This window comes from Triticum aestivum, chromosome 2A (genome assembly GCF_018294505.1).
Source record: "Triticum aestivum cultivar Chinese Spring chromosome 2A, IWGSC CS RefSeq v2.1, whole genome shotgun sequence".
NCBI classification, from domain to species: domain Eukaryota; kingdom Viridiplantae; phylum Streptophyta; class Magnoliopsida; order Poales; family Poaceae; genus Triticum; species Triticum aestivum.
This window is the reverse complement of record NC_057797.1, coordinates 131,790,237-131,806,098: the sequence shown is the minus strand read 5'-3', so window position 1 is coordinate 131,806,098 and position 15,862 is coordinate 131,790,237. Positions and strand designations below refer to the sequence as shown.

At 43.5% G+C, this 15,862-nt stretch overlaps 1 protein-coding gene across 2 annotated transcripts; it reads left to right on the top strand.

Annotated features, from left to right (window-relative positions):
• Positions 1 to 4,101: 4,101 nt before the first annotated feature.
• On the top strand, positions 4,102 to 15,200 carry LOC123187979 (DNA mismatch repair protein MSH4). Of its 2 annotated transcripts, none has more exons than XM_044600002.1 (24): positions 4,102 to 4,372; positions 5,335 to 5,538; positions 5,622 to 5,657; positions 5,755 to 5,867; positions 7,926 to 7,971; positions 8,703 to 8,749; positions 8,897 to 9,004; positions 9,104 to 9,179; positions 9,824 to 9,896; positions 9,997 to 10,142; positions 10,282 to 10,367; positions 10,788 to 10,927; positions 10,993 to 11,132; positions 11,209 to 11,259; positions 11,684 to 11,747; positions 12,365 to 12,508; positions 12,624 to 12,694; positions 12,787 to 12,845; positions 12,941 to 13,097; positions 13,481 to 13,533; positions 13,625 to 13,723; positions 14,383 to 14,497; positions 14,576 to 14,698; positions 14,780 to 15,200. In XM_044600002.1, exons 1-24 carry the CDS (start codon positions 4,256 to 4,258, stop codon positions 14,945 to 14,947), a joined length of 2,436 nt encoding a protein of 811 aa, XP_044455937.1. In that variant the 5' UTR covers positions 4,102 to 4,255; the 3' UTR covers positions 14,948 to 15,200. The 2 variants fall into 2 exon arrangements, with proteins under 2 accessions (XP_044455937.1, XP_044455938.1); XM_044600003.1 differs by having other exon boundaries at positions 4,135 to 4,372; positions 12,627 to 12,694.
• Positions 15,201 to 15,862: the final 662 nt, after the last annotated feature.

The window sequence follows — 15,862 nt, the reverse complement described above, 5'->3', positions numbered from 1 at the left end:
ACCATACCCTCGAAATCATTTCTATCTTTGCTTGCTAGATGCTCGCTCTTTTGCTATGCCTATGCTATGATACCTACCACTTGCTTATCATGCCTCCCATATTGCCATGTCAAACCTCTAACCCACCTTGTCCTAGCAAACCATTGTTTGGCTATGTTACCGCTTTGCTCAACCCCTCTTATAGCGTTGCTAGTTGCAGGTGAAGATTGGAGTTTGTTCCTTGTTGGAACATGTTTTTTTGTTGGGATATCATTATTATATCTTGTCTATTTTAATGCATCTACATACTTGGTAAAGGGTGGAAGGCTCGGCCTTATGCCTGGTGTTTTGTTCCACTCTTGCCGCCCTAGTTTCCGTCATACCGGTGTTATGTTCCTTGATTTTGCATTCCTTACATGGTTGGGTTATAATGGGAACCCCTTGACAGTTCACCTTGAATAAAACTCCTACAGCAATGCCCAACATTGGTTTTACCATTTGCCACCTAGCCTCTTTTTCCCTTGGATTTCCGGAGCCCGAGGGTCATCTTTATTTAAACCCCCGGGCCAGTGCTCCTCTGAGTGTTGGTCCAAACTAGAGCCCCTTGCAGCGCCACCTCGGGGAAACTCGAGGGTTGGTTTTAGTTGTACGGATTGCTTATCTGGTGTGCCCTGAGAACGAGATATGTGCATCTCCTATCGGGATTTGTCGGCACATTCGGGTGGCTTTGCTGGACTTGTTTTACCATTGTCGAGATGTCTTGTAACCGGGATTCCGAGTCTGATCGGATTGTCTTGGGAGATGGAATATCCTTCGTTGACCGTGAGAGCTTGTGATGGGCTAAGTTGGGACACCCCTACAGGGATTTGATCTTTCGAAAGTCGTGCCCGCGGTTATGGGCAGATGGGAATTTGTTAATGTCCAGTTGTAGATAACCTGAAACTTAACTTAATTAAAATGAATCAACATAGAGTGTGGCCGTGATGGTCTCTTTTCGGCGGAGTCCAGAAAGAGAACACGGTCTCGAGTTATGCTTGAACGTAGGTTGTTCTAGGATCACTTCTTGATCATAGTTTATCGATCGTGCTTTTGCCTTCTCTTCTCGCTCTCATTTGCGTATGTTAGCCACCATATTTGCTAGTGCTTGTTGCAGCTCCACCTCATACCTTTACCCTACCTATAAGCTTAAATAGTCTTGATCGCGAGGGTGTGAGATTGCTGAGTCCCCGTGACTCACAGATTACGTAAACAGTGGTGGTAGTAGGTGCGGTACTACCGCTCCTACTGCCGCTGCTACTGCCGATGATCCCGACACGAGACACGCAGGTCTCGAGTCGAGGCGGTACTAGCGCGGAACCGGAGCCGTGCTACCGCTGTGAGACAACGGTACTACCGCTTGTGGCTTTCAGTCGTACTGGCACTCTGGGCCGCGGTACTACCGTTGGCGCCTCCCTTATGCCACTTCTACGATAACAAGTATACTCCAAGGATGAGGGGAGCTGGGGGTGCGGAAGAGATGTTTACATGTTGATTACACCCTAGCCTTTCCAATATGAACCCCCTCTTGATAGTACGGTATCTCCTACGACTCAAGTCCACCAAAACAGAAACGAAAGAGAACTACACCATCTTCACTTTGAGCTCCGAGGGGAATAAATCGCCTCGTGCCAATGAATGAATATCTGAAATGCTCAACGCATACGATTAGTCCGCAAATGCATTGTCATCAAACACCAAAACCACTTTAAGAGATATGCCCTAACAAAGAGCCAAGGAGATAGAGCTCGCGCCAATCTCGAAGGAAGTGGAGATTGCGGGGGCCGACTTGAGCAAGATGTCCGCAAGAAAAAAAGGTATGGCTTAAGAAGAAGCACCCGATAATGTTCGAGTGAGATGCGTGATCATCTTATTTTGTTCGTTTTGCATAATTATGCCTGAGATGCATGAACCATGACCGAGATTCGATTATTTTGGCGCAATGTTGTATGCTGACATGGCACATGGGACTATGCAAAAGAGAAAAAACTTCATTTTGCTATCTACCTACTACCTTTGATGATAAAAATATGTTTGTTGAAAAAATCGACCAAGGCAGACCAAATGGGTCGACGGATTGAACGCATTGTACAGAAAAATGTGTACAAAGAACGGCCGCCGCCCACACTAACAATCGAAAAAGACAAAAAAAGGACACATTGCTTATCTGTTTGGGTTGACCTATTGAAGTGCCCTTATAATCCCTTAAACCTTCTCCCAGTTTCAAAATGTCAAATTTGTCGAGGGATTAGAGCAACTCCAATGGACCGACCCAAATGGACGGTGCTTTTGTCCGCTTTTTATCCGTTTGGGTCGGTCCGACGGACACAAACGTCCGGCGCCATGTTTAGGTCGGCGCGAGCGCCCAACGCTGGCCCGACCCATTTTGTCGGCGTGTCAATTTTTTTAACATGCATTTAATTAAACATAAAAGCCGGTCACGAAGGCCGGCAAAATTCCACATTACAATAATTAACATAAAATACTAAAAACTAGACGACGCGCAGCCCTAGGCGTCTGCGCCGGGGCCGGTGAGGTCGATCAACGTCGGTGCAGGGCCAACCCAGGGGAGCGCTGTGTTCCAAAGTGTGGGGATGTCGGGCTGCACCGCCGCTGCCTCCTCTTCAGCCTCGCGCTCGAGCATCTGCAAGCGCTCGCCCTCCCGGCGCTCCTCGGCCAGCCGAACGCGACGCCAGTGGTCGAGGTAGGCCGCCTCCTGCTTCTCCGTCGCCCCGAGCCAGATCGGCGGAGCGCTGACCCACTCACGCACTACTCCGGTCCAGGAGTAGCACTCGAGGGGGACCGGCTCCTCCGGCTCGGCTTTGGGCGGGGACGGCGGGGTCACCGGCGGCACGACGCAGTCGCCTCCCGTGGAGAGGGCCATGGCCTCCGCCATGGCAGCCTGGAAAGCCGCATCATCCGCCTCCCTCCACCGCTCCTCCTCCTCGCTCTCCTTAATGGCCGCCTAGTAGGCGGCCTCGGCCTCCTGGTCCTCGTCGCGGACAACCAGCGGGGGCGGCGGCAGGCTGCGCTCGACGCCACAGACGCCGTGTCGCCTCGCCTCCTCGTGCTCAAAGGCGAACCATCGAGCCCAGTAGGGCGAGTCGACGGCGTAGTGCGGTAAGGCACGCTGCTCCGGCGTCAGCAACGCCCGCCGACGCCGCACCTCCTCCGCATGGGCCCTCGCCGTCCGCGGCGCCACCGGCACTGGGATCCTCTCCAGATCCAATGCCAGTCATGAGGCAGCGTCGCGTCGGGGTACGGCAGAGGCACGCGGTGCTGCCAGTGCCACTCGGACTGGTGCACCGGCACATTGATGCGTCGCCTCTGCCGAGGAGCGCGCGGCGGCGCAGGAAGGGCGAGGAGGGAGGGGGAATGGCGGGCGGGGGCCTTGCCCTTGCCGCTGTCGCCGATGCCGGAGAAGAAGCTCATGCTGGTGGTGTTTAGGGTTGTCGCCGGCGTGGGGACAGGGGTGGCCAGATTGGGACGGGGGCGAGTGGCAGTGGATGAGGACGGCCCTGCCGCACGCCCGGCTTAAAAAAAGACGACCGCCGTCACTGACGCGTGGGCCCAAGGTGGGCGGTCGTCATAAATAATGTTGACCATCGAAGTTGGACGGCCGCCAGGTAGGGACGCGACGAACAGCGAGAAGGCGCGCGAGGCGTCCGTTCCACGTCCGCGTCGACGCATTTGGGGCGCAAATTTGGGCCGCAAATTCATCGGTGCGGACGCGATTTTGGGTATGGGTCAACGCGTTGGGCCGCTTCTTTTGTCCGCGCCGACCCAAACGACGGCCGCGGACAAAATGAGTCACCTCATTGGAGTTGTTCTTAACCTTAATACTTTGTTCAGGTAGCAGATCCCCTAACACTTAATCCGGAACGCAAACCAACCTGTGGTTGGATGGTTAGAGGGTATCCCTAACCCATCAGAGTAAAGTCCTAGTGCTCGTATTTATTGCTGAATTTATTTCAAAATTTTCAATGAGATGCTTACAGTAACTTCGTAAATTTCAAGATGATATACCGGCTCAGCAGTAAAAACAACAACACTTAATCCGGGACCACGAGCTCAGCCTCACAAATCTCGCCCTCTTCTTCACTTCCTCAGGCCCCGCCGCAGGCCGTGTAGAGAAAACGGAAGCGACCGAACGCTCTCCTCGCTGCTACGCGCAGACACGTCCGCACGCACACACCAGCTAGCAGCCGTGGTTGCATCCTTCCAGGGTTCGGCGCAGGAGATGGAGGAGGGCGCTGCCGGAGTAGGAGGAGGGGTTGGGGGCGGCGGCGTCGCCGGCGCCGGCGCCGGCGATCGATCGAGCTTCGTGATCGGCCTCATCGAGAACCGAGCCAAGGAGGTGACGCCTTAAACCCCCCGCATTGGTTAGTCGGGTCGTCGATTTCGCCCCCGTGCCTTCCATTTCGAACGTCCCCATCTCAGTGCCCCGCCCGACTCGTGTCTTCCCGGGATTGCCGCGGATTGAATCGAAGGGATTACTTCGGGTTGGTATTGCTCAAAATCTTCCGGCTGGTGATTTGTTTAGGGTTTGGAGGGTTTTTGGATCGACGATTAGTTTCAGGACGATTGCTGCACGATAGCTCTTCTGCTGCATTTGCCGTTCCGACTGAATCGAATTCGAAACCGTGTGATATGATGTAAACTGCACCCGCACCTGGCGAGCAAATTTTTAGTACTTTCCTGATGTTGCAGTAACTCATAAACAGATTTGGGCGGTAATTCCTAGAAGTTGCTCTAATCTCCGTCCAGAAATGCAGACCCTATTTGATTTCATTTGCTTTGACTGATATTCTGTTTAACCGCCACAGAGATAATCTCCTATGAACTACTCCTTCTGCAACTTAATATAAGACGTTTTATGTTTGGGACACATAAGTATATGGATAGTATGTAACTAAAATGATTTCCTTTGTCCGTATAGTTCATTTTTGGGCGTTTGTCTGACTGTTTATTTACAAACAGCATTTTCTGACCTCCATACACATCACCAAATTAAAATTCGATACCCAGGCGTAAAATGTATCTTCTATTTTTAGAGGGATCTTTTGTGTGTTCACCGCATCCCATGTCACATAATTGGTTGCTGCACCTGCAAGTGTTGGACATTTGTGTTTTTTTATGAGTGGATATATAGAATTGAAGTGCACCTTAGGCTGATATAGTAATGAATCTAATGTTGGCAAATAAAGGAAACTCTAGTAAAAGCAAAGCAGAGAAAGCCGGTCTTCATCTTCAAATTCATGAACAGATACAGTTTTGCTACTTTGCCAGAATTTGTTTACAGAAAAAAAAATGTTACAGGTTGGTGTTGCGGCATTTGATTTGAGATCAGCCTCACTGCACCTATCTCAGTATATCGAGACGAGCTGTTCATACCATAATACGAAGACACTACTGCATTTCTATGATCCGAATACTGTAATTGTGCCCCCAAATAAAACCGCGGCAGATGGTATGGTTGGGGTTTCAGAGCTGGTTGATAAAAATTACCAAGCAAGCAAAAAGGTGATACTCTTATGACATTTTATCTATATTTTACAGAAGGAAAGAATAATAGCGTTCTACTCTAAGAAAAGCTCACTTTGTAGGTCACAATGGCACGTGGTTGCTTTGATGATACCAAGGTATTATGTTTTGTTTTCACTTACTGGGACATCTATTCTTTCAGTTATCGGGTGAATGAGACCCCTTAATATCACTCATGTTCCCTTTATCTGTAAGGGGGCGGTTATGGTAAAAAATCTGTCGGCTAGAGACCCATCTGCACTTGGTTTGGATACTTACTGCAAGCAGTACTATCTTTGTCTTGCTGCGGCCTCTGCAACAATTAAGTGGTAAATATGCTCAACACTTGAGAGTCAAGACATCATTAGTTTGAACTTTTCCCTCTTCATGATTAACCCACACCAATGGGAGTGAATTTGTCATGACATGTCTCCCATGCATATAATACAGCATTGTATCAAGTATCAGTCTGACCCAAGTTACTATTGTATACCATCACTATGAACCAAGCTGCCATATTTATGACCTTATTATTGAGTTTAATCTATGGCTGGATCAAGACAACTAATTACAACTCTATGAATAGTTAACTAATTTCGGAAAGTGCATGTGTTTCCAGATTTAGTTACAGCTCTTTTCTTGATGTTTGCACCATTTGATAGTGGTCTTGTCCTAACACTTTCACCTTCAGTTGACGATACTCATTTTAGATAATGGTCCTGAAAATTGATTGCTGCATGATTCATTTAAAGGAATGCAGCCTTGGCGCAGTGGTAAAGCTGCTGCCTTGTGACCATGAGGTCACGGGTTCAAGTCCTGGAAACAGCCTCTTGCAGAAATGTAGGGAAAGGCTGCGTACAATAGACCCAAAGTGGTCGGACCCTTCCCCAGACCCTGCGCAAGCGGGAGCTACATGCACTGGGGCTGCCCCCTTTTTTTTAATATTCAAGCTCAAACTCCATGAGCAATTGAAGAAAAAAAATCGAACATTTTTTCGAGAAAACACAAGCTTGTGCCTTGATGCATTGATAGAAAAAATACAATTTACACAAGCCTGGGGCCAGGCAGCACAACTGACCACTCGAGACATGACCACAACCGACTGCCGCTAGACATACATTACAACCGACGCAACCTAACAACCCCCGGCCTCAATGCCATCTGCGCAACAAACCTACCAAACCCTCACCATAGAAATAGAGAAGCCATCTCCACAAAGAAGGGCAGAGTTGGGACATCACATTCCTACATTGGAGGCAGCAAATCAATGGCGCTGTGGGCTGATACGCGTCACACATGTCTCAATGATGTCCGCCACATCTCACACACCAGCAAGTAGAACAGATCCGCCGTGGCCCAATCAGAAGGGCGGCGGGGGGTGGGGTGGGGGGTGGGGGGGTGGCCCTGGCAGTCCTGATAGGGTACGGAAGACATCCCACCGACACAACTTACGCCACAACCGTTAACCAATACTGGTCGAAGTGCTTCCATGCGACCAAGATGCTACAACACGGGATCCTTTGCTGCCTGTTGCCCATGCCAACCACGGTAGCCATACCGACACATTGCTGGTGTACCTAGGACCTTCCTACTACATTCGAGGCATATGTTTTTGCCAGCTTGTGCACCAACCGGGCATCAGAACTCCAGAAATAACACCTCCAGTATGTTGTGAGCAGTGTTGGTCCCTTGTTTTCAGCTTCTGTTGTTCAGAGAGTTGAACATCCTATGTTGAACTCTCTAAACATATGTGCTTCAGAGAGTTGAACACCTGCTCTAACATCCGTTTGTTTATTGGTTTAATCATGTCCATCACATGTTTTTTTCACTTATTTCTTTTATGGTATCTTCCAATTTAAATATACCTTTGGGGTAAGAGTCAAGGCATGTTGCCCGCTAGCTGCACCAACACATTGCCGGTGTACCTTGGACCTTCCTGGAGGTGTTATTTCTTTTATGGAATTCTTTCAATCCAAATATCCTCCACTACCTGCTGCCCATGCCAACCACGGTAGCCGCACCAACACATTGCTGGTGTACCTAGGACCTTCCTGCTAGAGTCGAGGCATCTGTTGCCACCTAGTGCACCAACCGGGCGTCATACCTCCAAAAATAACAACTCTAGTATGCCGTGAGCAGTGCTGGTCCCTTGTTTTTAGCTTTCGTTGTTCAGAGAGTTGAGCACCCTATGTTGAAAGCTAGCTCTAACATCTGTTTGTTTATTGGTTTAATCATGTCCAACACATGTTTTTCTTCCACTCATTTCTTTTATGGAATCTTTCAATTAAAATATACCTTTAGGGTAAGATACTAATTTCTATCATTCTACAACAAGGTTACCCAGCATCACATGAGTCTTCTGACGTTATGTTTGTATTTTTTTACAGGATAGAATCAGAAAAAGGTGTAATTATTACTAACCATTCACTATCAGTAAGTTATTGGAAAATTTGCTTTAACATATATTGCACTTCTGAAGCCTCACCTATGTTCATTCTTATTATTTTACTTATTATGAACAAGTGGAAAAATCTATTGCTTGCTGTTTATTCCCCCATTGATGCCTATTTCATTCATAGGTTCTATGCTGGTTATGCGTACTTTTTTTTGAAGAACCAATGGTTATGCATACTTGAAAAATCATATGCACTGTCTTCACAAATTGGCTCTTGGAGCGACATTAATTCGTTAGTGTGTTAATGGCAACAATCAGTGTATTGAGCTGTAGCTTTATGACTATTGGTTGTCCATTAGATTGTACTGTATGCTGGATTGCTGGTTGTTACATGCATGCAGGCTCGCTGTCTGCGATTTTCGTATTCTGAAAGCTCATGCATGTTTCAGGGTTTAATTTTGTTTAATGGATTTTACACTTAAACACGAATCATATAGTTTTAATTTTAAAGCGCTATTTCCTTGGAAAATTTTGTTGCTGAAGCCTCAAAACAGAAGATATTAGGATTTAAGCATCTACAGTTCCTAAGCCGACGTATGTTCCTCAAAGAGTAAGCCACCATGTTTCATTTGTTTCTTGGTATGGTTATTACCCATGTGTTGTGCTAACCTCCAAAAATGCCAGTTGAAGGCTGTTATTCTCCTTTCTTTCTGTTATGAGCTCATGGCCTCCCATAGTTATGTTTAAAAGAAACTGCATTTGCCTCCAGGTTACATTCAACGGCTCATTTGACCATATGAACATCGATTCAACTAGGTATTATTTTGAAACAACCGACCCTCAAATTCTATCAAGTAATGTAACCTGATTAATCTTGTTCATCAAAAGAACTGGGAGAACAAGAGTTCAACAGTTCAGTTGCCATTACTGAATGGCTTGCATTCTTTGATTTGCACCCAACAGTGTTCAAACATTAGAAATAATTGACCCTCTCCATACTGAACTGTGGGGTACTAGCAACAAAAAGAAAAGTCTCTTTCAGATGTTGAAGACTACAAAGACTACGGGAGGGTATGCCTCACAACACATACTAAAATCTTACGTTAACTTTGTATTCATATCATGATGCTGTATGTTGAGTTACTAAGCACAACAACATGGCTGTCCCAGGTCTAGACTACTGAGAGCCAACTTATTACAGCCACTAAAAGATATTCAAACTATCAATGCTCGGCTTGACTGCTTGGTAAGTATATTTTGCATTTACATTATAGTCTATTTGTGAGCATCACCAAATTGATCTGTAACTGGACATATACAAGAGCTCTGAATTTTATGTGCGAGATTTTTGTATGTGAAATAGAAGTGGATCTTATAGTGTTCATAACTGCAAATGCATGTTCTTTTGTATGATTTTGCTGCATGTAACTACTGGGTCTAAAAAGTACTCCCTCTGTAAACTAATATAAGAGCGTTTAGATCACTATTTTAGTTATCTAAACGCTCTTATATTAGTTTACGGAGGGAGTAGTAAGTTAAATATGCTGTCCACCTTAGACCAGTGCTTATAATTTGTGAATATCTCTGTTTTCTTAGAAAAGAGAGGAAATACGGGAACCATGCGAATATGAAGTTTGCATTTTGAAAATTACCGCTGACTGTGAGTATGATATGTGGTGCGGGGCCAAAGTTCACATCTCATTGAGACATGCAGTAGTATTTTTCATAGCTTCAACTTTGTGGTGGCATGGCTCTAAATTCCCCCTTGTGAAAACATTGCCTGTACCTTAATATTGCATTATTTTTATATCTCAGCGCGACGTTTCAACTTTATGCATGCTTTTGAAATTGACACTTGTGCATACTTTGATGTTAATATCTAAATTTCAGGATGAGCTAGTGAGCAACGAGGAACTATTCTTTGGCTTGACACAAGGTCTCCGTAAATTTCCAAAAGAATCAGGTTGCTCTATAATTTCTATGCTCTTCTCTTGTTGTGCTGTTCGGTAGGTAATATGATTCTCACTGCTACAAAATTGCTGCATGCCGTTCTTGTGTCCTAGATAAGGTTCTCTGTCACTTTTGCTTCAAACCCAAAAAGGTCACAGATGAGGTACTGAAGCCTGCCAATGGTCGGAAGAGCCAATTGTTGATATCTGACATTATTGTTCTAAAAACTGCTCTGGATGCAATACCATTCCTCTCCAAGGTGCTTTAATCAGAATCCTGGTATCTCATTTTATAGTTGAATCTTATTCTGTCATATTTCTGCTGATTTTTCCTCACATTTCTACTAAAACTGACAACAGCTAGTTTTCAAGCATGTAATTTGTAGCCTTAACTTGCAGGTTCTGAAGGGGGCGAACAGTTTTCTTCTTCAGAACATTTATCAGACCATATGTGAAAACCCAAAGTATGGGAGCATGAGAAAGAGGTGCAGTTTTATGTGCACTTTTCCCTCACGTGTCAGAAAAAAAATTATATGCCCTCCATCCCTTTCTTTTGCTTAATGTGTACACATGGTCTTGTTCGATACACATATGAAAATAGGAGATTGGAAATTTAGATACCCTTAGTGTTTGTATATATCACGATCAGTTGCTTAAAGGTGCTTTTACAACTATAGGTATATTCTTCACTGATGTAAGTTGTAATGTTACACTCAACTTTCAAGCAATATCTTAAGATGAATTATCACAAGACATTTTACCATCAATTGTTCCAAATCTTGCTTGTAGCTAGCTGCTAGCCTATGAAATACTGATTTCACCATGCACCAGACCAGTGTACACTAAATAATTGTGATTTTTCACCTTCTTTTCTAATGCTTTTGTGTTCTCCTTTCTGACCCTAGAATCGGAGAAGTGATTGATGAAGATGTTATTCATTCAAGGGCTCCTTTTGTAGCCTGCACTCAGCAATGTTTCGCTATTAAGCCAGGGATTGATGGCCTACTTGATGTTGCTCGTCGATCCTTCTGCGATACAAGCGAAGGTGCTTATTGTTCCATATTCATTTCTAATTTGTATAATGCATTAGTGTGACATAGTATTTTGCAGCCATACATAACCTTGCCACCAAGTACAGAGAGGAGTTTACTCTGCCAAATTTGAAGATACCGTATAACAATAGACTGGGGTTTTACTTTATTATACCCCAGAGGGATATTACTGAAAAGCTTCCTAATAAATTTATCCAGGTATGTGTATGTCCCTTTAAAATTTCAGCTTCCTAATTGCATGCTAACCAATTGCGAATTCTAAACAATCAATTAGGTTGTTAGGCATGGGAAGAATGTCCATTGCTCAAGCTTTGAGCTAGCTTCGGTAAGTTTACTTCTTAGTAAGTTAATATTCTTAGGTTTTTTGGGTAACTGGGCACTAACTGCCACACTGCAAAGCTTTGACCGTGCGGGTAACTTTTCTGGTTTAAGTTTCCAGTACAGTACATGCTACCAACAAGGTTTAGCTACTTGGTAGATCTCACCCATTTTACTTTAGCTAAAAAAGGTTATCATGTTATAACTGGGAGTAATCTTCTTGTGGAAGCCTTGTGACTTGTATAATAATTCACTCTTGGAATGGGAAAATCTCAGAAGAGGACTAACTTCTGGAAAAATTAAATTATACTGCATGCGAGCAGATATTTTCTTTTATAAATGTGCAACCCTGACAAACATGATTCTACTGTAGGAGTACTTATTTCTTCCTACAGCTACTTAACATCATATATGTCTTCTATTAAGTGCAGCTAAATGTTAGGAACAAGTCGGCTGCTGCTGAGTGCTTCTTGCGCACTGAACTCTGTTTAGAAGGTTGCTCCAACCATTAAGTTTTGACTTCTTATTTTTCATATCACGTGTGATTCTTGCTTGAAGCCATCTTTGGAGTACTCTTTCTTGTGTTAATTTCAATAATGTACTGGTTCATCTTTGTTTCAGTTGATTGATAACCCCTCTTATAACAGACAAAAAAAACTTGCGTAATGTGATGAACCCATTTGTTGCATGCAGTGTTCACTGTCTGTATTTACTGGCACCCTCCATGCAGGTAGTAGCAATTAGCTGTTGTATAACGGAGCATTATCATGCTTCTTTTTGTGTATATAACTATATATAGATCTCCATTTTTAACCGTATCATTTTCCAGTCGGCATTTATTTGCCTTCCAGGCTCTTCTCTCTGAGGAGTGTGTTGGGCTATTGGCCAAAATTTCCAGGTTGGAAAATGGGAATCGTATACCTGAATGGCTGAAAGCAATGGCTGGGGTTTATCTCACAAAATTTCAATGCAAATTAACTCCTAATGTTTTTCAAAATTTTAGAAGCTTGCGGGCAGTGGAGCACTAGAATTTTCATGCAGCATTACATATTAGTACTATGCAAGTATCTACGGAGATCTTGGTGTCATCCAAGTTTCTTTCATTGTTTCAGGACTTATTAGTGAGATCAGAGAAGACATTCGTATCTTAACAATGCTCGCAGAAGTATTATGTCTTTTGGACATGATTGTAAATTCTTTTGCCTATACAATATCTACAAAGCCTGTTGATCGGTACACTAGACCGGAGTTCACAGGTGGGCTTATAACACAAAGCTTGTAATTATTTGTTTGTTTGAATGTGAATTCTTTTGTTATTAGTGTTCATGGAATCCCAATCTTTATATACTCATGTTGCTATTTTCACTTAAGCAGGTGATGGTCCAATGGCAATCAATGCTGGACGGCATCCTATTCTGGAGTGCTTACATACTGATTTTGTTGTGAGTTGTTTTTATTTTTATTCATTTCTCCATATTTATGTTATATTTCATGATTTTCTTTATTAATTTTATATGTTATCACTGTCATGTAGCCAAATAATATCTTCCTTTCCGAAGCATCGAATATGGTTCTTGTCATGGGGCCAAACATGTGAGTCACATGAACATTGCTTCTAAGTTGCTTTAGCAAGCTACTGATTTATTTGCGCAAGTGTATTTAGTCCCTGCATTATCTTGCTATTACAGGAGTGGAAAAAGTACATATCTTCAACAGATTTGTCTAATAGTTATTCTTGCGCAAGTCGGCTGTTATGTCCCAGCTCAATTTGCATCACTGAGAGTGGTTGATCGTATATTTACACGCATAGGCACTGGAGATAATGTTGAAAACAACTCGAGCACGGTACGTGCTTGAAGAAAGACTTCGTACTATTAGTTTTGTCAAAATAAAAGGTGTGGTATATTGTTCTGAATGTGTTATTTTAGTTTTATCATTTGCATCTTGTGTTCAAAGCATAGTGATCTGCTTGGGACAGCGATATGTATATACCTTTTCTTCCATCAGGCCTGTTATCTCATCAATAGTGTGTGAGCCAATCGGTGTGTTTAATATACTTGGAAACTGATTTACCTGCCTGAAAAGTTGGACATGATTATTTTTCCTCAATAGCTGAGTGCACAGATATTCTAATTACATGGCACAGAAGAGATTCCTGTCCAGTGCACAGACTGTTGAATACAATGTATATCTTAGCTGTTCCTAATTAGCTTAATTTCTGTTTGCAGTTTATGACAGAAATGAAAGAGACAGCTTTCATCATGCAAAATGTTTCTTCAAGGTACTACGCCGCTGCAATGGAATGAAATTGGATATATTTGACTTTGTCTTGTTTTCCTTCTGATGAATGACAATGGACATTTGAGTTACAGGAGCTTGGTTGTAGTGGATGAGCTTGGAAGAGCTACTTCTTCCTCTGATGGGTTGGCAATTGCATGGAGCTGCTGCGAGCACCTGCTATCCCTCAAAGGGTAAGAACTAGCAACATCATATGTACTGATGTGTTGTTCTTATTCGTGATGTTGAAGATGTGCCTGTACACACCCACACCTCCCACTAACTGAGCTAGGCTCAGTTCCATGTTATTCTGCATTCCAGCGTCCAATTTTAGTTATAGCCAACAACTATTTGTTTTCTGTCAAAAAAATTGATTTCTTAATCAAATAAGTAATGTCTGTCTAGCTTATAGGTACAGATAATTAGTTAGTTACACCAAGATTATGCATTCTGTCCTCTTGTGGCAATCTGTAAACTGTTGGTTTTCAAATTTTTCAGATGACACCAGTAGTAGTTCAGTATTAAGCTTAACTAGGGGATTTGTCATGCCAGATGTAGCTGGCCATGTACTTGGTTGGTTAATTTTAGTAACCGTTCATCGGTAACACAAACTATCTGGAGTAACCTCTATTGTTTTGGTAATGAGAGGTTTAACATTTAATTATGTAGATGGTACCCTTTTTGGTGGAACAATGATGACAGTATCCTGCCGGAGTAGTTCCTGCTATATAAAATTTATTAGTGTTGTCACGTCATTTCGATGCTTTCTTCTAATACAAAATGACATGTAGTCAGTCAGGTGCATGTTTGAGAGAATAGTAATTTAACATTGTTGTGTCTTTCACCCATGCAGGTACACTGTGTTTGCGACACACATGGAGGGCTTGTCAGAGCTCGCAACAATGTATCCAAACGTGAAGATCCTCCATTTCGAGGTTGACTTGAGGAATGGTCGCTTGGATTTCAAGGTAGGGTTCAATGCAAGACTCTGGGCATTTCATTTTTCGTATCTTTAACTCAGTGCTGCCTCGCCTACCCAACACCAGTTCCGGCTGAAGGATGGTGTCCGACGGGTACCGCACTATGGGCTTCTGCTAGCCAGAGTGGCCGGCCTCCCTGCTTCAGTGATCGACACCGCGACCAGTATCACTTCACGTATCACAGAGCAGGTCCAACTCTAATTATCTTCCAAGTATGATGCTCATGTTCCTTGTGTTGGTTATTGACTGGTTATTATTCGGTTCCTGCAGGAAATGGTTAGGATGGATGCGAACTGTGTGCAGTACCAGCCACTGAGGATGGCGTACCAGGCCGTGCAACGGCTCATCTGCTTGAAGTACTCGAACCAAGGGGACGACTACATCCGTGAAGCATTGCAGGACCTCAAGGAGAGTTACGCCGCAGGCAATTTGATATGAAACAACAAGAGATTACGTCTCCAGGAATTTGATAGAGGTCTGTTTGTAGGTCTATGGCCGCAGAGGATCCATCAGTCTTATTTTCATCTGTCACTGTAATTATATTAGTATTAGTCAGAATCCGATACTAAAAGTGGAGATACGGGAGAGATCCTTAACACAAAGCACACCCGGAGTAGATGATGAGACTTACAATTGTATTTGTGCAAGGAAAGTTGTACTTTATGGAGTTACATAAAATTCTGCTAAGTGATAGACTAGTCTACCTTCTTCCTCTTTCCCACATTTTCCCCCCAAATTCAAAGGTTTGAAATGTGATGAAATTTTAGGTTTATGCAGTCACATAAAATTCTGCTAAGTGATAGCCTAGTCCACCTTCTTCCTCTTTCCCACATTGTTCCCCCAAAATTCAAATGTTTGAAATGTGATGAAATTTGGCCTTGGTATTTTTTTTTCTTCTCTAACATTAAAAATAATATCAAAATGTCAAAAACCAGTCGAAAATATGTAAAAACAAAATAGTCCTTAGCCACCGCATTAATCTGGGGACACTTTTTTTTTGCAAGTGATGTGTCCTAAAAGGTTTCTATTCTGCCAGTTCTCTTTCTGCCAGTCAATTTTAGAGGGGTTTTGCCTGTGAACATTCCAGCAGTTTGGAAGGTGCATATTTTCCTATGGTTAATGACTAATAATAAACTGCTCACTAAAGATAAATCTTAACAAGAGGCAAATTGCTCCCGACCTTAGTTGCATTTTTTTGCTCTGAAGCAGAATCATGTGATCATCTCTTCTTTGAGTGTGGTGGCTATGAAAATGTGGAGAACTATATCTTGTTTAACTGGCTTTGACACTTTGTTCAAGCTGCTAATGTTTTTTTTGTGTGGAGAAATTCAAGCTGCTAATGTTACTTGTTGG